General features: G+C 40.8%; 1 protein-coding gene across 2 annotated transcripts; it reads right to left on the minus strand.

Annotated features, from left to right (window-relative positions):
• Positions 1 to 596: 596 nt before the first annotated feature.
• Positions 597 to 12,292, minus strand: LOC124081535 (intercellular adhesion molecule 5). 2 transcript variants are annotated; one of them, XM_046427745.2, is made up of 8 exons: positions 12,089 to 12,292; positions 7,734 to 7,809; positions 5,505 to 5,771; positions 4,340 to 4,660; positions 3,816 to 4,094; positions 2,818 to 3,087; positions 1,925 to 2,167; positions 597 to 1,607 (listed from the first exon to the last, which is right to left on the minus strand). In XM_046427745.2, the coding sequence occupies exons 1-8, from the start codon at positions 12,089 to 12,091 to the stop codon at positions 1,399 to 1,401; spliced, it is 1,668 nt and encodes a 555-aa protein (XP_046283701.1). In that variant the 5' UTR covers positions 12,092 to 12,292; the 3' UTR covers positions 597 to 1,398. The 2 variants fall into 2 exon arrangements, with proteins under 2 accessions (XP_046283701.1, XP_046283702.1); XM_046427746.2 differs by having other exon boundaries at positions 12,172 to 12,283.
• Between the last annotated feature and the right edge of the window lie 11,631 nt (positions 12,293 to 23,923).

Here is a 23,923-nt window from a genome sequence, read left to right on the forward strand (position 1 = left end):
TGTTCATAATTTCACAGCCTTGAAGATTAGTCTACTTTCTAACTCCTAATTTTCTGGTTTATCTGTTAACCTCTAAGACTAACAGCTAGTTTGCTTATTTCAACAGGGACTGAAACCCCTGAAACTGTGAGCAAAAATAAAACTGTTCTCCTTGATTTACCTTAGGTATTTGTTACAGTGATGAAAAGCTAACACATTCCCAAACCAACTATAATCTTGTGGATGGCAGGAACAATGATTTGTTCACAATGGCATTCCCTTTGCCAGGATGTTGTAAAACCAAAATGTTGCTTTTGTACCACTTCCCAAAACTCAGGGAGATCTGGGAGGAAGGGGAAAATGTTTCCCCTTTGGTATCTGATGCTGCATTCTTTCTAGCTAGTGTAGGTAATATGGAAGGCTGTAGGCCTCTCTCTGGAAGTCTGAACTTTAGTTTTGAGGGCAGGTCAGATAGGCTACTGCACTACCTGCCCCAGGGTCACTGTTCATGCTATCGATTTGATATTCTGACCTTAGAAATTATGTTCAAAGCTCTAAAATGCAACTATTTGGTTTAATTTAAAAAAACTCTCAGGAATGATACAAAGAAAAGTACATTCAGATATCATCAAATCACATTTATTTTCACCAGAGCCAACATTTCAAGACTGATCTGAGAGAAAAGATCTCGTTTTCTGATTCCTCATGCCTCTCCAAGAGTGAATAAACTTTTTCCAAAACAGAAAGCCAAATCATAAAATCTTACAAGAGATTTTTTCATTCTCTGACTTTTTTTTTCCCAGGACTGAGGAATGAACCCAGTAGCATTCTACACTGAGCTACATCCCCAGCCCAAGATGATTCCTCCTGACATTTAAGGAAATAGTTCTCAGGCAGATGAATGTTATACATCTTTAGGAAATTAAGGCTAAACATTGAAACTAAACCCAAGATCTCATATAGGTAAATATGTCAAATGTGAACTCATAGATTACTCTGCAATTGCTTATGAAAAGAAATTCAGAGATGTTTGCAGCCTTAACCTATGAGGCAAATTTCATAGAGAAAAGGGTAGTGGGAATGAAGATGTAAAAGCAGGATCTTTGTAGATCTAAGAATGATCCAATTAGGCAATTAGGCACATAGCAAGATGGTTCTGGGTTGCCTTCTATGACCCTCTCACTAGCTGAACACTGAAAATGAAAATCCTATTGACTGGAGTGAACTCAAAGAGAAAAGTGAACTTGTGGATGGACTGGACACAAAGGACATGGGGGGCCTGAAACATGTCTGTTTTATGGGACAACATAACACAAAGGGTAATGTAGCCTCATGTTGTTTCTTCCTTTCTCCTCTGTCCACTCTTCCCTCCCTGGGGAACCCCAGTAGTAATTCTGTCAACCAAAGAGCTGTTTCTAGTCAACAATTATGTGAATTACACTTTTCTGCTTGTTGAACAGCAAACTGATTGTCTTCTTCTTCTTTGTTATACTTTTTCTGCTTATAGGGCAATTTCTTCCTCTTCATTTTGCAGGGCCGATAGTTTAAATACAGTGCTAAGGTGATGCCACCCACTCCAAGGATGACAATGATGATGAAGAGGGTAGAGTTGACTCCTTTATCCAGTCCTAGTCCAAGCACAGAAGACAGAGAACTGAGAGGGGTTTGAGGACAAGAGAATAACCCCACCCTTACCACCAGGCCCACTTCTAAGTCTCTTCCTCCCCAGCCCAATAAAATCTTTCTTCTTTCCATGCTTGAGTAACAATCTCAAGGGGCTGGAATTGCAGCTCAGTGGTAGAGCATTTAGCTGGCATGTGTGAGACACTGAGTTAGATCCTCAACACTACAAAAATAAATAAAGGTATTGTGTCCATCTACAGCTAAAATATATATATGTAAAATCTCAAACCCCTGGGTCTGACAGCAGGGCAGCAGCAGTTACCTTCAACAGTGACATCAATGTCTTTGCTGACAGAGCCCAGCTTGTTAGTGGCCGTGCAGCAGTAGGTGCCTGTGTGGTTCTGGGTTGCCTTCTGTGGCACTTCAAGGTCAATGATCATCCCATTCCAAGTACACTCCAAAGCTGGAACTGGATTTCCCTCTGGGACACAGGTAAGCATCTGCTCCATTCCTTCTACCCATGTCTGGTTTCCAGGACAACCAGATTCCTCTAACCTTGGTTTATCTGCAAAAACAGAGTCCCCAAGGAGGCCAACTCAGTATGCTTTGTTCCCCTTTTCACCTCCATGCTGAGCTCCCTCTCCCCACACCACCCAAATGCTGTTCCCTCCACCTAACAGCTTTCTTTCCCAAGAGGAAGATTATTAGTTCCCTGTTTGAGCCAGCTCCTCTTTCCCTCCTTGTGGAAAAGGAGTCTGAGATGCAGCCTAGAGTATGTTTACAGATTCAGACTAATGGTAACACTGTTCTGTTACCCATTTAGCTTCCCAATGGAGAAGGAGTTGAGCAGGGGTGAACTCAGAAATGAGGATTTTCCCACTTTGCAAATTACAAATTTTGATATGGAATATTTGGAAACTTTCCTCCTTAGCATCAGCTCCAACTTCCCCTTCCTATGTTCTCCCAGTCATCAGCTCTCAACTATTGCTGTTTAATCACTGCAACCACTTTCCTTTCGGGTTCCAATTTCCCTTCATCTTCCTACCCACTCACTTTCTTGGGGGCAAGTAAGCTTGGAGAGCTTTCACTGTATTTTCTTTAATTTTTCAATGAGGAAAATGTGGCAATGTTAACAATGAAGTTACTGGCCAAGAAGATCTCTGGGAATGGGGAACAAATAATCCTTATTTTAAGAAAGACCAGGTCTCTACTCACATAAGACATGAAGCTGTGTCACAGTGTGTTTAACCAACCGCTGACCCTGTACTTCCAAAGAGGCCTCACAGGAGAAATTTCGGCCATCATCTTCCTCCCTGGCAGTAAGTAGAAGCCATACAGTCTCCCCAGGAGCAGAGAGGGTTGGGGCTCCCTGTAGCTGAAGAGTAGGGCTGGGTGATGTTAATACATGGCCTGAACAGGTCACATTAATGTCTGTCCCTGCCAGAGGATATAATTCTTCTATCTCCAGGATGGGTGGAGGGAAACCTATAAAGAAAGGAAAAAGGACCCAAGAGGATGAGGAAGGAAGCTCAAGGCCATCCTTGGCAACTTAGTAAGACCCTGTCTCAAAATAAAAAATAAAAAGGGCTGGGGTGTGACTCCGTAGTTGAATATCCCTGGGTTTAATCCCCAGCACCACAAAAAAAAAAAAAAAAAAAGGAAGAAGGAAGGAAGAAAGGAGAAAGAAAAAAAGGAAGAATAAAGAAAATTCATTTTTCAAAACTGGCAGCTATTTTTGTACTTTCTGCTGGAGGTCTCCCTTGGATAGGCAGACAACAGGAAAAAAGACTTTGGATGCCATTATGCTTCTATAAAGGCTGAACAACAAAGAGTTTGGGGATTTGAAAGCTTCTCTTATAACAAATGCAGTGTACACATATTTGGTTATATGTCTTTATTGAAAGGACAGTAAGATATCTCTTTTCATCTTAGATTTCCCTTCAAATAATTGTTCTAGAGTGAAGTTCAAACACCAGTAATTGCTCTGTACACGGGATGGCCTTAGGAAGCAGAGGGTGAAGGCTGGCTAGAACTGTCATGATGCACATCCCAACCTGCCTACACATACAGAGAAAGATGAAGACTAATATTCACTTGAGAGCATACCTGGCAAAGGTTAGCAGAGATATCTACAGTTGAATTACTAACCCATTTCTGTGTTAGTTTTCAAGAGCAGAGAACTCACATGGGAAAGGAAGAGGCAGGTCACTTACTGTAGACATACACGGACTTCCTTGTTTTCTGTTCCATTGGACCCAGAGACACAAGGCATGACAGCTCCTGATCACCAGTCTCCATGGCCCGAACAGTGGCATTGGCCCATGCTGTGTCCTCTCTCCAGAAGAGGAAGGGGCTCAGCTCTTGATCTCCCAGGAACATGAGGAATATAACTTCTTTGGCTGGAAACACCCTGGACACCTTACAGCTCACAGTCTCTGCCATCCCAACCTCCAGAAGGGAAGAGATCCAGATCTGGGGGCTCTGAGAGAATTCTGCCAAGAAATTAGCAAAAGGCAAGAAAAGAGGAAAGTCATGATAAATCATGTGTTATGTAGGACCATACAATGTAGGATGGGAGTGGGGCTAAAATGTCTCTCTCTCTCTCTCAAGGTGAGTTAAAAAGTAGAGGTGGAGTTCAATTAACCTCACAGCTTCAACCAAAACGAGAACTCAAAGGCCAAGGCAAGATGAGCAAAATGAGTGCCAGGATTCCTTTCACACATGGCCTCAAACTCACCAAAGATCCGGAGTAGCTTGATAGCCGAGTTGCCATGAAAGAGCCCTCCACCTTGTGAACTCAAATCCAATTCTGCATGGCAGGAGAAATTACACCTGTCATTCTCCCTTTGGGCTCTGACACTGATGGTGACCTCAGCTCTTTGAGAGGCCACAGTCATGCTCACAAAGTTCTTTCTGTGCAGTTCTTCATTATCCTGGAGAAGGGTAAGAGTGAGGTTCTCCAGGGGTGTCACACTGGGCACTTGGCACTTCACTGTAAAGGCTTCATCCACGGCCACCCATGCAGGCTGAAGCTCCAGGATCACCTGCTCTGGTGGCTCTTTAAAACAAAAAAGGTAGGGCTTGATGAGTGAGAGCTACCCACTTCTCCAGAAAGAAATGACATAGGACAGGAAGCCTGTGAATATGCAAATGACAGAAGATGACTACTACCTTTAAATTATCTGATATAGTGTCAATTTCCTGCTGCCCCCACCATAGATGGGATGAGTTAGTCTTCTAGTTCTTCTTGCTCATCAAAGGTGGTTAGAGCCATAACCCAGAAATGTGACAATGGAAGGGAGGTCCTTTGCTTTGTTGCTGCCATTCTGGAGAGCTTTTATTTTTTACCAGGGGTGTTCAGAGGCTGAGCAACTTCTAAAATACTTTTAGCATCACACAAAAATCACTCTAGCTAACTAAGTTCTTCACCTACAAGAGATTTCACTTATTCTTACAGACCAACCTTTACTACTGCTAGTTGCCCCACAGAATGATCCCCCTCACTACCTTCCCCAACAATTCAAAGTCTACCCATTCTTCAAATCAGGGGTCTCCTTCTTCGTAGACTTCTCTAACTACCCCAGCTCAAAATGACTCTCCTTTCTGTTATTCTAACAACTTGTAGCAAATAGTCAGCACTAATATCATATTCTGTTGATGATTCAGAAGTTAGCATTATTAGCATCTGCTTCCTGTCCTCCAGAAGCTATGTCTGGATGCCCTCGACAGTCTGCTAATACAAAACCCAGAACTCAGCCTCTGCCAAAGGGAAAAAGAAGCATCTGCCTCTGGAATCTTCCAGTATGACAGAAATCTTTAATAAGGGCCCTAATTCTCCCCTAAATAAGACAGATTCCCGTTTTTCCACTCCTCTTTCCTCCCCAGTTTTCTGCCCCACTCACGATACACAATGATGTCCAGGCTTGTATCCTTTTGAATCCCTGCACAAGAGAAGAAGCACTGCAGGACAGAGTTCTCTGTGACATCTTCCAGGAGAAACTCCTTCCACTGAAGCCCTTTGCCCACCTGGATTTTCTTTAAGAACGTCTCAATTCCACTGGGTCCTGGATTTGGGCAGGTTGTGCTGCAGTTGATCACTAGAGACTGTCCAAATTCCACTAGGGCCTGATTTGGCCAAACAGAAACCTCAAAAAGCTCTTCTATGGCCCCTGAAATGAACCACATATGCTGAAGACTTTGGTGAAGATCATGAGACCCAGACAAAATCCAAGGCTTATTTTATCTAGTTCTAGGTAAAGGAAAACCTGCCCTGAATATAAAAGGTTCAGGAGACTGAACAAAAAAGAACTTTAATCACTGGTTGAGAGTCCCAATTCAACCATTACTCCTTCACCCATCTTCTTTCTTGAGATCTTGACTTCACAATGGCATTTTGGAGTTGCTAAAAATCATGTCCACAAATCTATTCTTTTCCTAAGCTTTCAGAATTTTGAGAAGCTCCCCTGGACTGGCTACTGAGGACCCTCATGGGATTAGCATACAGATCCCTAAGTGAAAGAGCTTTGTCACTTATACCTCAAAGCTGTTTTTCTCAAATTGTAGTTAATGACTGCCTTTACCAGAGTCAACTGGAATGCTGTAGATTCCAACTCCATGTCAGACTGAGTGATTATGAACTGGTGAAGGCAGGACTTGGAAACATGCTAGCGGTCAAAACAAGCCTCTTGGGGACCTTCTACACACCAAACTCTCAGAACCACTGGCCTAAAGGTGACTACCATGGTCACTCACTTCCTATGGAACTTTCCACCTCTTCTTAGAGTGAGAATATTCCATTTTGCTTTGATGCTAAGGCAACAAATGTTTTGAAGTATTTACAAGTTTGTTCTCTGATGCTTTAGAGCTAAATGACCCCTAAAGGCCCATATGTTAAAGGCTTGGTTGCCAGATTGTGGTGAAACCTTCAGGAGATGGGGTCTAGTAGAAGACAGTTAGGTCATTGGGGCATGCCCTAGAAAGGGATATTGGAATCCCAGCCTCTCCTCTCCCTCCTTTTGCTTCCCAGCTGCCATAAGTTGAGCAATTCTGTTCTACCACATGATCCTACTATGACGTTCTGCCTTACCACAGACCCAAAAACAATATGATTGAGTAGTCATGGAGTGAAACCTCTGAAACTATGAGCCAAAAAAGCTTTTCCTCAAGTTAATTTTTTTCCCTCAGGTATTTTGTCCCAGCAATGGAAAGCTAACACAATGTTAGGGAAACAGTCTCAGATGCATTGATGGAAACATCAGATATATTTTAGATACCTGATGTAGGTAAGGTGCATAGTCCCTTTTAGCTACCATGTCCACCATCCACTATATCTACCAAATATTTCCCTCTGCACAACACCTGTAGAAATATTACCTGATAAGGCTCCAGAGTTCCTGTTACCAATGCAACAACTTTTTGCAACTGAGCTATAACAGGCCCTGTCCTAACAAGATCCTATTATAGGGCTGGAGATGTAGCTAGTGTTAGAGTCCTTGCCTAGTATGTGTGATGCCAGGAATCTGTTATGGCTCGTCATGACACAAAGGGTGGCAACAAAGAAGTAAAACATTCTTTGTGTGTGTGTGTGTGTGTGTGTGTGTGATGCTGGGGATTGAACCCAGGACTTTGTGCATGCAAGGCAAGCACTCTACCAATGGAGCTACACCCCCAGCCCAAGTAAAATGTTCTTGAAGGGAATATCTCTCTACTGAGAGATGGTGAAACCTTCAGGAGATGGGGTCTAGTAGAAGACAGGTCATTGAGACAAGGGATATTGGAATCCCAGCCTCTCCTCTCCCTCCTTTCACTTCCCAGCTGCCATAAAGCGAGCAATTCTGTTCTACTACATGATCCTACCAAGACAAGAAGAGTCGTAGAGTAGCAGAGAGCCTTGCAGAAAAAGACACATTTCCTAGACAGAGTTCTCTCTGATGGTCTATTAATTTAGGTTACCCAATTACAACCCAGAGACACCTGGAGATTCTGTGTTCCAGTGAATCAAGAGATAGGATAATTTCTCCCAAGAGTCAAGATGAATAAATACTGAAGTGTTGCCCCACCCCTTGCTCACTGACCAGACATGTGTATCCATACACATACTGGCCTAAAGAAACTTTCCCAAATAGCCTCACCTGGGCAAGGGATCAATGTCAGTAGGGTCCAGATACCAAACAGAAGCATTTCCATCCTTGGGAGAAAGGCTAAAAGCTGGAAAGAAAGAAAAACATCAGTAGTGCTGGGAAAAGTGATGAAAAAAAAGATAGAGAAAATTATTTTTTGATATTGTTAAGTCAGTCCTTTTCCTTATACCTCATGTAGTCTGGAGAGTCTATAGCAAAAATATCAATAATTTGAGTGTACTAAAAGAAATTCTTGCATGTATTTATTTAAGTTTGGCTTATAAGCATAGGATAAAGATGAGGGAAAATATGTAAAAGAACAAAGAAATACTTGATTTTTTTTGGGGGGGGGCAATACTGGGAGAACTGGGGATTAATCCCCCAGGGATGCTGAGTTCATCCACTGAGTTGCATCCCCAACTGTTATTTTATTTTAAATTTTTGAGGTGTATTCTTGCTAAATTGCTGAGGGTGGCTGACCCCAAACTTGCAATCCTCCAGCCTCAACCTCTGGAGTACCTAGAATTATAGGTATGCACCACCACACCCAGCTATGAAGGAATATTTGTTTAGCAAGATTCTTATATAAAATTGTACTGTACTTATGTTTTTACTAGTTTGCCTCCATCTATTAGACTGAGTCCACAGAAAGCCAACATGGAAACTTATATATAAAACAGTTTAGAGATGGATTTTGGTAGTGTTTCTCTGGCACTATTCAGTAAAAGAATGTGACCCTCAATCTAGAGAACATGGTCATTACAATCTTGTTCTCTGAAAAAAGGGAGAAATGTTTCATCAGGACACTGTCTTCAGGACCTCTGAGAAATATTCCTCAAATAATTCACCTCCTTTTGACCTGCCTCCACATTCACCAAAAAAACTTTGGATTACTGCTTTGGCTGAGTTAAGTCTTATGTGTCCACTTTTTTGTTTATCACCAATTCATACCAAATTGATTTTTCTTTCAAAACACTATTCAAGCTAATTTTTTCTAAGAAAAATATCATTGAAGATATTCTAAATAAAACACTCGGACTCTGAAGAAAATTTCAAAACATGAGTTTAAGAATGTCTTCAATGATAAACAGATCTTCCTAGGTAAAAGATATATGTCACTCAGAGCAAAGTTTGGCAAATAAGGCGACTGAGTAATATTTTTGTTCAAAGAATATTAAGATAGTTGAATAAATAGATTTTTTCTTGCCAGGCACAGTGGCACATGCCTGTAATCCCAGCAGCTAGGGAGGCTGATTCAGGAGGATCTCAAGTTCAAAGCCAGTCTTAGCAATGGCAAGGCATTAAGCAACTCAGTGAGACCCTGTCTCTAAATAAAATACAACATAGGGCTGGGGATTGAGTGCCCCTGAGTTCAATCCCCACTACCAAAAAAAAAAAAAAAAAAAGAAAAAGATTTTTATTTTATATCTTGGAAATTCTAAAAATCATTTTCAAAGAAGTTTTAAATAAAGGTGAAAGGTGTCATCAGTGGGATCCTCCCAAAGTGTAATTCTGAGGGATAGCATTCATTTAGAAGTATGAATTTAGATGACTATTATCTTATGCATTAAAGTAGACCTGTACAAAACACAATGTTTGAAAATTCAAATACAAAATGAGAGTTGAGTGTGATTCCAAGCATACTCTGGGGAGAGAAAAAAGGAAAGTAAAAAGAAATTTTTCTTAGAAAAAAATAGCTTGAATAGAGTTCTGAAAGAACATCAACTTGGCCTGAACTGGTAGTGAACAAAGAAGTGGACACATATGACTTAACTCAGCCAACAGAGATGGAAAAAGTACAAAAGTCCCAAGTGGGACTGCTTATATTATATATTCTTTCTTCCAACAATCACTGAGCATCTACAACATGCCAAGCTCTTTGAAGTGTTGAAGATATTTTGTCCTGTGACACATAATTCCTACAAGTCTATTGGGAAAGATAAATGTAAAAAATAATAATTCTGGGCTAGGGATATAGCAAATAACAACAACAACAATTCTAAGTGTTATAATAAAAAAGGAAGGGCTGGGGATGTGGCTCAAGCGGTAGCATGCTTGCCTGGCATGCACGGGGTGCTGGGTTCAATCCTCAGCACCACATAAAAATAAAATAAAGATGTTGTATCCACCGAAAACTAAAAAATAAATATTAAAAAAGGAGATAAGGATCAAATGAGTTAGTGCAAATCAACTATATAAATAAAATAGCAGTGTTTTAAATATTTTCTACACCTTACATAAAATTTAGACAATCAATTTCGTATGTAATTTTTTTTTTTGGAAGTGGCATGGGCAGGACAAAAGAAAATGGATTTCCTACTGCTTGATGGACATTTTAATATTCATTTTGTTTGTTAATTCATTTTGTTCTGGTGCTGGGGATTGAACCCATGGCCTTGTGCATACTAGAGAAGAACTCTACCTCTGAGATATACCCTCAGTCCATGCTATGTAATTTTTAAAATAATATATCAGTCACGTTATCTATCTGCACATGATATAATCCAAATGAACTTTTAAAGTCTTTGAGGGAAAAGTACTCTCTTCATAACTACTTCAGGCTTTAATACTCTACTGTTCTGTATCTTATTTCAATGACTATTATATTCTGAGTAATAATTTCTAACATTCAGTAAACATACATTATAATCCAAGCATGGGATAAACTAATTTGCTTCAGATCACACAATAATAGGGGAAGCCAGGATTCAAATCTAGACATTTCAAATGTTCACCAATGCTCAGTCCTTCACTGCTTCTGTACCTTCCATGAATACAAGTTATTTGTGCTTTGATGGGACCACTTTGTCACAATTCTCCAGAAGTTAATCAGAGCTCCTTCTATTAATCTCTCTTGAGCTTGTTGATGATACCCTTCTGCTACAAAGTCTGACCTTGCTGTGAATTTATCTCATTACTATGTTCTGCTCTTAGAATCTTAGGTAAAACAAAGATTTTCCATTTCTGATCACTATTAAACCAAATTTATTGGCTTTTCCTTGTAATCACTACTAGTACATATTTATGCCCATAAGTAGGCATAAGAAACAGGGTGCAGGGATGAGAGATGGAGATTCTTTTTGTTTTCACATTCATATATTGACATACATTTTGTTCTGTTTTTTCATGCCCTCCCCACCAACTATGCACTATCCACACAGCTCTAATCTTCCAACCTTGCATTCAAGTGGAAGGTTATGATCAGGTTTTCAAACATAAGATTTTATATTCATTTTGTTAATTAAATCAGCATCCCTAGGAGAAAACAATTTTTAGATCTCTGGCTTTTTCCATAGATTCTATGCCAAATATTTAAAGATTAAACTGTCTGAAAGTCTAGGCCAGCACCCCAGTCCCTGCTGTGGATTGCTTTGGCTGAATGGCCTGCACTGGACCCCCGGTACAAGTTCAGGATTCCCACCTTCCACACCTTCCTCTTACATACAAGGGTCTCATATATGCAGGAGTTATAGTCTGCCCTTTAAACCACCTTCTATTTCCTCTGCCTGTGATTTACTTCCTTCTTCCCCAACACTACCCAAGTTCAACTTATCTCCCCTCTGTTAGAGCCTCAAGACCCACCCTCAATTTGTTACTTTCTTTTCCCATGGCTCACATCACCCTCAAACACACTCTTTACTTCAAAGACCTGTGTCTCTCATCAGTGTCTCTCCCTCCCCTGCCCTGGACCGGCAGGACCCTTTGTTTTATCCAATGTTGGATCCCAAGAGCCTAGAATTTTTACAGACGTTCAGCAATTACAAATGAAATAGATAAGATACATCTTATGCAAAGAAACTTAGCCCACCGGCAGGATGGAGGACATAAGACCAGTTCTGGCTGGGAGGAGCTTCCAGGATGAGGGGCGGTACCTGACTGCAGCCTTGAAGGACTTTTTTTTCGGGGGGGCGGGGTACTGAGGATTAAACCCAGGGGTGCTCTACTACTGAGTTACAGCCTCAGCCCTTTTCATTTTTATTTTGAGACAGGGTCTCGTTAAATTGCTTAGGGCCTCGCTAAATTGCTGAAGCTGGCCTCGATTTTTTTTTTTTTTTGTGGTGGTGGGGGTTGAACCGAGGGCCCTGTGCATAGAAGGCAAGCGCTCTACCAAGTGAGCCCTTGGCCAGCCCTTGGCCTCGAATTTAAGCCTCCCCTCTGAGCTTCTGGGATTACAAGCGTGGTCATCACGCCAGCTCCATTAAAATATATATTTTTTCTTTTTAAGGCAGACGGCATTTAAACATTTTAAAAATATGTGAAAGGCCTTGGGTTCAATTCCCAGCACGGAAAAAAAAATAGAAAAGGAAAAAAACGAGTGTTCCTCGCGGCACCCAGTCCAGTTCACTAGTGTGAGGGGCGAAGCTCACCATGAGCGAGGCCTCCAGACTTGACAGAAAAGCCGGGGCAGAACCCAGAATGAACACAAACCAAATAAGACCTAAGTCCTCACTGAGCCGGGGCCGTTTGCACGTCCGTTGCCCTCGCGGGGCCGCTCTTCGCTTCAAGGGACACCAATCTTAGATCGCTAGACGCCTGACAAACTCCGCTCTCAACAACTCGCGCGCGCTTGGACCGTTTGATCTGCACCACCAGGAGGGGGCGCGTCTTCGCGCAGCCGCGGAGAGGATTTTCCCGATCGCCTAGAAACTCGTGACGCAAACGCGAAATCTCAGCGGGATTGGTTGAAACAAATGAGGCGAGCAGAAAGGTAAAAACGACCGTAGGGGTGCGTAGGGAAGATAAAGGTAGGGAGGCCTGTATCCTGTGTGGCTGAGAGCACATATTTGACTCAAATATTGATTACTTAATCAAATAAAGTGAAAATGAAAAGTAACTGTATATTGCAACAAATAGTGGCTCTATAAAGAAAAACAAGAGATTGTCCTCTCCTGGGCCTGTTCGTCTGGTGGTTCTGCCTAAACCCGTGAGTCGTCCTGTTGCTGCAGTTAGATGCGCGCGCAGCCGTATTCGTTCCTAGGACCCTACATCTTGAAAGTCCTTAGGCTTGAGGGTTTTACTTTTCAAATTTTCTCCGGGGTCCACTCACGGCTACCCCCGCTTGAGTTGGGAGGTAGGTTTAGCGAGGCTCTGGCAGTATTCGAAAAGTCCTTCTTTCCTCGAGCCCCTACTCCCATTTTTATGCCCCATTCCACATGCAAATAACACTTTTAAGCGATCATCTTTCGCTCATTTTTCTCCAAATGAAAATTGGAGTTTGTCCAGAGAAGATGTTACCACCACCTTCTTCTGGCTGGTAACGTTGGTCAACATCCCCACCCGTGGCATCCTCGGTCAGAAGCGGAATGAGGAACTGTGCTTATCAGAGACACACCTTCGACATCCCAATCCCGCAAACAGCTCAACAGGGCAAAATGGGGAGGACTCCTGATAACCAATTCTTCAAAACGTAGTGTTTCTTCTAACTCTTAATAAACTTGCCAGCACTTAACTACTGTAGGGCCTGGTTTTGACAGATTTCGGAGATTTCTGGGAAATTTGGGATATTTTGTTTTTTTGTGATACTGGGAATTGAATCCGGAAGCGCTCTACCACCGAGCTGCATCCCCAACCCTCTCTATTTTTTGAGACGGGACTTCACTGTTTCCGAGCCAGTGATTTCCCCCGGCCTCAGCCTCCTAAATTGCTAGGATTACAGGCCTGCTCCACCGCGCCCAACTGGAAAGATTTAATTGGTGGGTCGTTATTTATCTTCCTGGAAGCACTGCAAGGATTATTCAGTTTGTGTGAAGTTAAGTCATAAGGTAATTAAAGTCTTTAAGAAAATAAAAGTTTGTGGCAGTGGCGCACTCCTATAATCCCAGTGGCTCGGAGGGCTGAGGCAGGAGAATCTAAAATCTCAGCAATTTATGGAGACCCTGTCTCAAAAAATAAAAAAGGCTGGGGAGGGTTAGGGTTGTAGGTCAGTGGTGGAGCGCTTGCCTAGCATGTGTGAGGCATTGGGTTCGATCCTCAGTACTACATAAAAATAAATATAATAAAGGCATTCTATTCTATGCTGGGGATGCTGCTCAGTGGTTAAGCACCCCTGGGTTTTATGCTTGGTACCCAAGGGAGGGGGTGGGGAATAGAGTTTATGTCAAAATTTATAAAGTTGTGTAAATTCAAATGTGTGGTTAATTGTCAACTATATCCTAACACAGCTGTTTTCTTAATAAGCAGAAAAATATTTTTTGCTAGTTTCTTCATTTGCATATCTCCTTATGAGTTACTTCTAGCAAAATGTATTATCATGTGGTTGCTCCTATTGCTTCTCAGTAAATTTCCTATGTTAAATTACTTTTTAACACGTTCACTTCTTGGGTTTTTTAAATATATATTTATTTTTTAGTTGTAGTATTTTATTTATTTATTTTTATGTGGTACTGAGCATCGAAACCAGGCCCTCATACGTGCTAGGCGAGCGCTCTACCGCTGAGCCACAATCCCAGCCCCCATGTTCACTTCTTGTTTTTATTTTTTGGATCCTTCACAGACATTTCTGACTAATGCATGTTAAATCTGAGCCTACCTTGGAATGTAGCTCAGCTATAGAGCACCTGCCTAGCATGTGCAAGGCCCCAGGTTCAATTCTTAGTACTGGGGGCAAAAAAAAAAAAAAAAAAGAAAGAAAAGCCACAAACAACAACAACAAAACCAAAAGCAAATCTGAGCCAAGTCCTTAAGATATAGTGTAGTAACGCTTCAAGGTACCTTTATTTCTCCTTTGTGGCTTTGAATGGTTTACTCATTTTATGTTCATTTCGCCAAACTGCTACACATCAACATCCTAATCATTCTTGGTCAGAAACCAAAATTTCCGTACTCATATTTGGCAGGATTTTTTGGCTACTTATTTCTTTCAGATACCTTTTTGAGTGTCTCTTTTTTTGTTTTTGTTTTGTAGTGCTGGGGGTAGAAACCAAGGCCTCCCAAATGCTAGGCAAGCAGTTTATCACTGAGCTATGCTGTCAGCCCCTGAATGTAATTTTTTATTTTGTCAAATGCTATAATTTTATTTTCCTTTTTTCCAATTCCTCAATGGCATATCAGCCAAACTTTGCTTTTTTTATTGAAAAACTTAAATTTCAAGGCATTAAAATAGCCCCTGTATCGGGCTGGGGTTGTGGCTCAGCGGTCACCTAACAGATACAAGGCAACCCTGGGTTCCAGTCCTCAGCACCACATAAAATTTAAGTAAATTAAGGGTATTATATCCAACTACAACTAAAAACTAAATATTTTTTTAAAAATAGTTGTACCATGTAAAAAAATTTTTAAGTATTCTGTTAATTTTATAAATTGGCCCTGAGTTAATTTTGGTAAATAGGCTTACTTGGCTAACCCATGACTTTATATAAAAGATGCTTTCCTAGGGAAGTAGAGAAGTTGTTCCTTTAAATGGATAAGTGCTCTGGCAAAGGTTATGCTCAAGGATTTGTTGAATTGTTTAGATGTTTTCAACCTGTCCTAATAGGTTAACTACTGATCAGAATGGTCAGTGAAACAGAGTTCTGGGGTGGGGAATGGAGTTAACTTTTATCAGAGTTATTTCCTGAGCCCTCATGGTTTCTGCAAAGTCCTTTTGACTCTTGGAGTTCACACTGGAGGGATTTGTGGATGGAGACAGTCCCCCGCAAAAATGCTGCAGCATAATATGTTACATATTGTTACAGAGCCTTGGACCAAGTATTGTGAAAAACAAAAGGCAGCAACAAATTGATGATGTCATTTAGAAGGTGGGAATAATAAGTCATGAAAATTTCAGAGGCAATGACATTTGTGTTGACCTTGAAGGATAAACTGATGCTTCCACGGCAGAATATGGGAAGATTATTCACTTAATAAATACGTATTGAGTACTTAATTTTATTTATTGATTGATTGATTGATATCGGGGATTGAACTCAGAGGCACTTGAGTACTTAATTTTATACCAAGAATGGTTCTAGGTAGTAGGGACACAGCAGCATACAGGACATACAGCCTAGTGACATGGTAGACAGAAAGAAAACAGACTATGGAAGGGCTTGGTATGTTCAGAGAAGGTGAGTTCATTGTGGCCTGATGGTAGAATACATCGTTTATCAGTGGAAAATGAAGCTATCAAGATAGCATGAGGGGCTGGGAATGTAGCTCAAGCGGTAGCGTGCTCCCCTAGCATGCGTGCGGCCCAGGTTCAATCTTCAGCACCACATACAAACAAAGATGTTGTGTCTGCCAAAAACTAAAAAAAAAAAAAAAATATTAAAAATTCTCTCTCTCTCTCTCTCTCTTTAAAAAAAAAAAAAGATAGCATGAGGACAGATAATAAAGAGCCACTTGTTCCATGCTAAGAATTTTAAACTTACTCTTCTGTAAGTCAGTAGCTTGTATTATTATTATTATTATTATTATTATTATTATTATTATTTGCAGTGCTGGGGATCAAACCCAGGTCCTTGCATATGCTAAGCAAATGCTATACCACTGAGCTATACTCCCAGCCCTAGTCATTGACTTTTAAGCATTTTAGAGCTGTGGGACTCTTTTTTTCAGAGGAAATCCTGCCTAAGTCACTCAGTATATAAAACAAAAGCAGAGCTGCTTGGTCAAAGCAGGGATCAGGGTGGACTTCAGAGGAACCCTTATTTCTGCTCTTCCAGCTCACCCTCAGCTCTCCATAAAGTTCCTGAAGGATTTCTCTTTTTTCTCCTTTTTTTTTAAATTTTTTAAAATTGTACCACGGATTGAACGCAGGGGTATTTAACCATAGAGCCACATCCCCAGTCCTTTGTATATTTTATTTAGAGATAGGGTCTCACTGAGTTGCTTAGAGCCTTGCAAAATTGCTGAGGCTGACTTTGAACTTGCAGTCCTCCTGCCTCAACCTCTTGAGCTGCAGAGATTACAGGGGTGTACCTCCATGCCCTGCTCCTGAGGAATTTCTGAGAAACCTAAGGGATCATGAGTTAACCCCCCTGATGAAGGTAATGGAGGGCACATAAACAATGAGTGGAGTGTTTGGATCTGCTTTGTTGTCCTTGACTAAACTTATCTGGGAGGACAAAGTGGGATAGCCAGTTAGCAGAGAAGCCAGTTGCATGGGTTAGAGAAGAGATATTGAGGACTTAAGTTGGGTAGAATGAATCCCAGAAAGATTTAGGAAGTAAAATCAACAGAACACAGTGATTGAGAATGAGGGGGAGAAGGAAAGTGGAATGAAAGATGATTTCAAATGAAAGTCCTCAAGACTTTCTCTGTTCTCTTTACTTCTGGTAGTAGGCACCCTGGGCATCTGGCTGGGTCACTCCATCTTCCTTAGCTTTCTTTTGCCTGCAAGACCAGTGTGACTGTCTCAGCAAGGCAGGGGTTGGCCCTTTGCCATGTCCCCATGCCCTTCACCAAGATTGATACAGAGAAGGAGGGGCAGTCTGGAAAGACAATGAGACATTGATTTTGAGCAGATGGGTTTAAATGACTTACAGAGCATCTAGCAGGGAGCTAGAAATATAGATCTAAAGCTCAAGAGAAAGGTGGTGGTTGGAGATGGAGATTTAGGGTCATCAGAAAACAGTAATTGAAAGGATGGAAGAAGATGAGTACGTCTGAATACATCAGGTATAGAGAAAAGAGCTAAAGATAGAAAGTGAGAGGACAAGGACACTTAGGGCCAGCAGGAGAGTACAGATGAGACAGAATCCCAGTAGAAGCCCTTCCCTTGTTGTCTCACTACAGTAGTGGTCTGTTTATTAATTATACCAATAGTTCTGGATCCAAGTTCAAAAGCCAGGAGGTAACCTCAAAGATCTAAGAAGTGACCAGAAGAGGCCTCTGAGACCACAATGCCATGCAGGTCTTAATCTTTCACTGGAGAGAGAACAAATTGCAGAATCATGTCCCAGACCTTAGCTCCAGAGATTGTAAAAGTGTTACAAACTATCTGTAGCCCTACTCCCCAACCCCAGTTTTTAGATTTTATTTTTTAAAAACAATTTTAGATCTACGGGGAAAAAAATACCATCTTTCATTAATGTGGTACATTTGCTCCAATGGGAACAAATATTGATGCATTATTATCAGCTCAAGTTCTTAGTTTACATCAAAGTTCCCTCTGTGTGTTACATAGTTCTGTGGATTTTTTTTTCTCCAAGAACCTAGGGCCTCATGCATGCTATGCAAGCACTTAACCACAGAGCTACACTCTTGGCGCTTTTTTAAAAATTTGAGATAAGGTCTCACTAAATTGCTGAGGTTGGCCTGGAACTTGCAATCCTCCTGGCCTCAGTCTCCCAAGTAACTGGGATCACTGACATGGCACCATCATGTCCAGCTTGTAACATCCTTTTTTTTTTTTTTTTTTTACTATATTTTTAGTTGTAGATAGACACAATACTTTATTTTACTTTTATTCTTTTTTTTTTTTTAATGTGGTGCTGAGGACCGAACCTAGTGCCTCATATGTGTGAGGCAAATAATTCACCACTGAGCCACAACCCCAGCCCTATAACATCCTTTTTAATGGTTGCAAAAGTCCTCTTTTGGGCTGGGGTTGTGGCTCAGTGGTAGAGCGCTCGCCTGGTATGCGCGAAGCCCTGGGTTTGATCCTCAACACCACATAAAAATAAATAAACAAAATAAAAGTATTGTGTACAACTAAAAAAATAAATATAAAAAAGTCCTCTTTTGTCAGATTGTGATGCTGTTACATGACTTAAAGAAAAGATTAGAATGGTAACATCAAATCTTGGCTTCATATAGCAGCAAGTCAGACTTTTACCCACATTTCATTATCTTTGGGCAAAAGAGCTTTTTAGATGTAACACACTAGCTTAGAAACCAGAAGAAAACATCTGGCATTCACTCTGATGGAAGAACCAAAGCAGAGCTGTAAACACCATCTGTCAATTTTTCCTTCCAAAGGAGTCTTTCCAAATTTCCTAGGTTCTCTTTGCCAACTCCTTGTCACAGCAATACCCGAAGAATATGAAACCATTGAGGCTTCTCATGGTATTCTAGGTTAAGAGACTGGCTCCCAGGGCTGAAGCCCAACCCCTTTTTTGTACTGGGGATAAAACCCAGGAGGTTTGGTTGTTTGTTTGTTTTTTTTTTTTTTAAAGCTATAGATTATTTTATTTTCTTAATATTTATTTTTCAGTTTTTGGCAGACACAACATCTTTGTTTGTATGTGGTGCTGAGGATCGAACCCAGGCCGCACGCATGCCAGGCGAGCGTGCTACCGCTTGAGCCACATCCCCAGCCCCCTGTTTGTTGTTGTTTTGTTTTTACCACTGATCTACATCCCCATCCCTTCTTAGTTTTTATTTTGAGACAGGTCTCACTATGTTGCCAAGGCTGGCCTTGAACTTGTCATCCTCCTGCCTCAGCCTCCCAAGTAGCTGGGATTATAGGCATACATCATTATGTTTGGCTGAAGCCCTCTGCTTTTATACTGCTATCTGTCCCCACCATTGGAAGTCTCTACACTTTTGATGTTTATCTGTTAGACTGTGTTGACTGTGAAAATAGTATGTGTGGAGAATTGTGACCACAATGTGTACACAGAAGATGATCCAGCAACACTGATTCTGATTCATTCTGATTCACCCAGTACTGTTTCATTTCTTTGAGTCATACTCTGTCTTCTTTGCCTAACTCATATATAACCTCCTTCAAGAAGTCTTCATTGATGGTTTTTCCTCATTAATGGCCTCCTGAAGTATCCACATAGTACCTTATCATCAGTATAACAAAATACCGGAGACAATCAACTTATAAAGAGAAAAGGTTTATTTTGGCTCACAGTTTTATAGGTTCTAGTTTGTGATTGACTGGTCATGTTGCTTTGGGACTGTGCCAAGGCAACATATCATGGCAGGAGCATGTAGTGGGGAAAAATTGCTTACACCAGGGAACAAAGAGGAAGAGGAAGGGACCAGGGTCCAACAATCCCCTCAAGGGCATGCCTCCAATGACTGAAGGACTTCCCACTAAGCCTCACCTCTCAAAGGCTCTACTGCCTCCCAATAGTACCAAGCTGGGGGACCAAGCTTTAACACATGGTTCTTTGGGGAACATTCAAGTTCCAAATTATAGTACATGGGGAAATGATCTTTTGTGCATTCATCTTCTTTATTAACATATATCAGAGATTGACACATAGAAGGTGCTCAATAAATGCTTCTCAAACTCTGAGTACAACATCTGCTGCTTTGTCCTGGTGTTCCCTCATTCTGCTCCTCTGTCCAATGCACTGGACCTGCTACCATTATCATATCCATGTGGCAGTTGGATACTTCAGTTGTCTGGATGCTCCACTGGACAGACTTTTGGTACAGCTCCAACAGTACTGCCATCTCAATAAATATTTCCTATCATGATCTGATTATCCACATTGCTTCTCCTGAAATTCTGACCTCCTGAGGGACATCCATTCTTAGGAATGATCCTTTGCTGACCTGGTCTAGGGGAAGTACTGAGCTATATTGCTCCAAGGGCCTTCCTCTTGTGAACTCCAAGAAGCACTATTTGGCCAAACAAATATCTGGGCAAGGAACCACAGGGCCCATACTGGGACTTGCCCCTTTGGCTCTGATTATTTTAAATTCTTTACTATTAAATAGTTTATTCAATTAAATACTCGAGTTCCATTCAGTCTCTCTGAGCATATGTAGATGCAATAGGGTCCAGAGGTTATAGGAAAGTCCCTCCTTTAGAGTTATACTGGGATCATAGAAGTTTTCAATGAAAATTATTGAAATCCCTGAAAAGTAGGCACTGAGCAGAATAAGTATTCAGAAAAGAAGGAAGGAAGAGAAAAAGGCATTCCCAGCTAAGAGGACAAAGGCACAGGAATGCTGCCACTTCTGTGACTGCAAGACCTATTAGTGGCTGCACCATTAGGTCCTATATGGGCAGCCAGCAGTGGGAATCTCTCCCGTCCCCTATAGCTATTGATTCTTCACCATTAATCAGCTCTGTTTTTCACAAGTTCCTAATTGTCTGAAGTGAGACATCAGATCCTATTTGCCTCTTGAGTAACTATCAATAGTATCTCAACCTTCAAAACAAAGTGTTTCAGGAAAACTGGTTAATCAGGACCTATCAATCTCTGAGTCCCTCATGGCACTTTATTTTTAGGTTAACACTATTTCTCTGCAAGTAAAAAAGCAGACACATAGCTACTGACAAATTGTGGTGTCTAGTGATTTAAGTTCCTGGAGTGTGAATTCTAAAGCCATGTGGGAACCAGGTTTGAATCCCAGCACCATCATAGGGAGGGTAGGCAAGCAATTGAATTTTTCTGCCTTGATTTCTAAAATAGAAGTAAAAATAGTATGTACCTCATGTAGTATCTAACTCGTGTGTTGTGACAATTCAGTGAGCTACTGTGTGCAGTAATGCTTAATAAATGTTAAGTTACTTTTTGCATACTGTGTAGGAAATCTTTCTTTATCCCTTCCATGTCTTAGATGTCTCTGTTTTCTCCCTAACACTGTTTTTTTTTTGTTTGTTTTTTGGTTTTTTTTGTACTGGGTATTGAACTCAGTGGTACTCTACCACTTAGCCACATCCCTAGCCCTATTTTGTATTTTATTTAGACACAGGGTCTCACTGAGTTGCTTAGTGCCTCACTTTTGCTGAGGCTGGCTTTTCCTTCTACCTCAGCCTCCTTAGCCACTGGGATTACATGCATGTGCCGCTACATGTGGCTTCTCCCTAACACTTTCAGGAAATTTTATCATAGCAATTAACTCAATGTTGATATTATTTATTTATCATTCTCTCCTACTATGCTCAAAGATTGTTTATTCATATACATTATAATAATGACCAGGAGAGACACAGTATATAACCTAAGTAATTAAAAACAAGTACTAAAGAAAAAAGAAATACAAGCACATGCATGTTCACAGATGTACACTAATCACAATAGCCAAGAAGTGGAAACAACCCTAATGTCCATCAACAAATAAATGGATAAACAAATTGTGCTATACACATGCAAAGGAGTTTATTCAGCCATAAAAAGAAGTAAAGTACTTATCCATGCTACAACATACATTAACCTCAAAAACATGCTTAGCTGGGCATGATGGTGCACACCTGTGATCCCAGCAACTTGAGAAGCTGAGGCAGGAGGATTGCAAGTTCAAGGCCATCCTTCTTAATTTAACAATACCCTGTCTCAAAAGAAAAAAGTGGGGGCTGGGGTTGTAGCTCAGTGGTAGAGTGCTTCCCTAGCATGTGTCAGCACCACATAAAGGTAAATAAATAAAATAAAGGTATTATGTCCATCTACAACTAAAAAAATATTTAAAAAAAGAAAAAAAAAAACTGTGGGTGTAACTCAGTATAGAGCACCCCTGAGTTCAATCCCCAATAGTAAAAAAAAAAAAAAAAAAAAAAAAAAAGAAGCCATTGTGTTTAGTAAAGGAAGACAGACACAAAAGCCACATACTATTATTCCAATTATATGAAATATCCAGAACAGGTAAATCACAGAGATAGAATGCAGATTAGTGGGTACCAAGGATTGGGAAGAAGGGAAGAATGGGTATGCTTAATGCTTAATTTTCATTCATACTATTGTGCCACACCACCTCTATTTAGTTCTGAACAGCTGGGTTGATAACAGCTGTTTCAGAACTAAATAGAAGTGGTGGTGGCACAACAGTGTGAATGTAATAAATGTCACTGAATTGTTCACTTTTAAATTTTTTTCCATATTTTTATTGATGCACTGTAATTATACATAATAATGGAATTTGTTGTTACATACTCATACATGCACATTGAGTTTTTCACTTTTATATAGTTAATTTTATGTTATGTGAATCCTGCCTTCATAGAGTTTATATTTTAGTGAGGGAGCCAGATCAGATGGTAAGCCAGTATACACATAAATACTTACATGTGATAATCACTTGGTGGGAAGTAAAGAAACAGCAGAAAAGTTAAGGAAGAGCAGGGGATGGTGGTTTGAGAAATTGTAAAGATACCATCTGGGCTGTTTCCAGAGTCAAAGGCAGTGATTTAAAATGAGCCTACAGAGGTAAGCAGGAGTCAGGGGCTGCAGAGCTTTATATATTCAATTTAAGAGCAATAGGGAGCTGGGAGGGTTTTAAGCAAACAATTAACAGGGCCTGGATTATATTTAACTGTTTTATCTATTTTTAGAAATACTTTATTTTATTCATTTATTTTTATGTGGTGCTGAGTATTGAACTCAGTGCCTCACAGGTGCTAGGCAAATGCCCTACCACTGAGCCACCACTGAAGTCCCTGTTTTATCTTTTCTTAATTGTATGCATTAGTTTGCCTCTTTTCCAGAGTGGTGGTTGTCTACAAAGGGGACTGTATCAGAATTACTGGGTTGGCTTATTTTTATAATGCAACAATGGAAGCCATTGGATTGGAGGGAAGGTTGGCAGGGATCATTTGCAATAGCTCCCCAAAGGATTCTGATTCCCTACTGCCCCTAGCACTTTCTCCTGAACTACTATTGTTCTAGAAGCTTGAAAGAGTGGAAATAGACATTAATTATCCATCTTACAGGGTTGGGGAAGGGCCATGGTTCAATGACTGAAACAATTTCAGTGGCCTGTTCCCAGAATGACAGGTAACCAACTCAGGGAAAAACAGGAGAGGGATCTCTGAGAAGTCAAGAGGCAGAAACACAGTCACAGCAGAATTTATCACTGTAACAACGATAAAAAGAGGTCCAGGTGAGAACTAATTTCTAAAAAGGGCTGGAAGACTGCTATAAACAGTATCTGGGGTGCTATGGTGCAGGAAAGGAAGAAAGCAATCAATCACTTGGCTGGAGATGAAAAAGCAAATATTTTCATAGGGGAAAAAAATATCTATAGTGGCTACCCTACCTCAAAATGTAGTTGACTCAGAGCACCCCTTGGGAAGTTGATTAGAAATGCAAAATCTTGGGTCCTGCCCCCACCTGCTGAATCATAAACTTCATTTTTAATTTTTTTTTGTGATGCTGCGGATTGAATTCAGGGACTTGTGCATTGATGCAAGCACTCTACCAATTGAGCTATATTCCTGCGGGCCCACCTACTGTTTTTAACAAGGAGCCTTAGGTATTTGTATTTTATAATGTTCATTAAAGTATAAGAAGCACTGATCTGTATTGGGGAAGGAAACTCCACACCACCACAGGGTTGGTCCCTAGCACAGCCGAAGCACTTTATGTTAGACACCTCCT

This window comes from Marmota monax, unplaced genomic scaffold, assembly GCF_021218885.2.
Source record: "Marmota monax isolate L192 unplaced genomic scaffold, Marmota_monax_Labrador192_F-V1.1 WCK01_AAM20220418_F8-fsc00285, whole genome shotgun sequence".
In the NCBI taxonomy this organism is placed as follows: Eukaryota; Metazoa; Chordata; class Mammalia; order Rodentia; family Sciuridae; genus Marmota; species Marmota monax.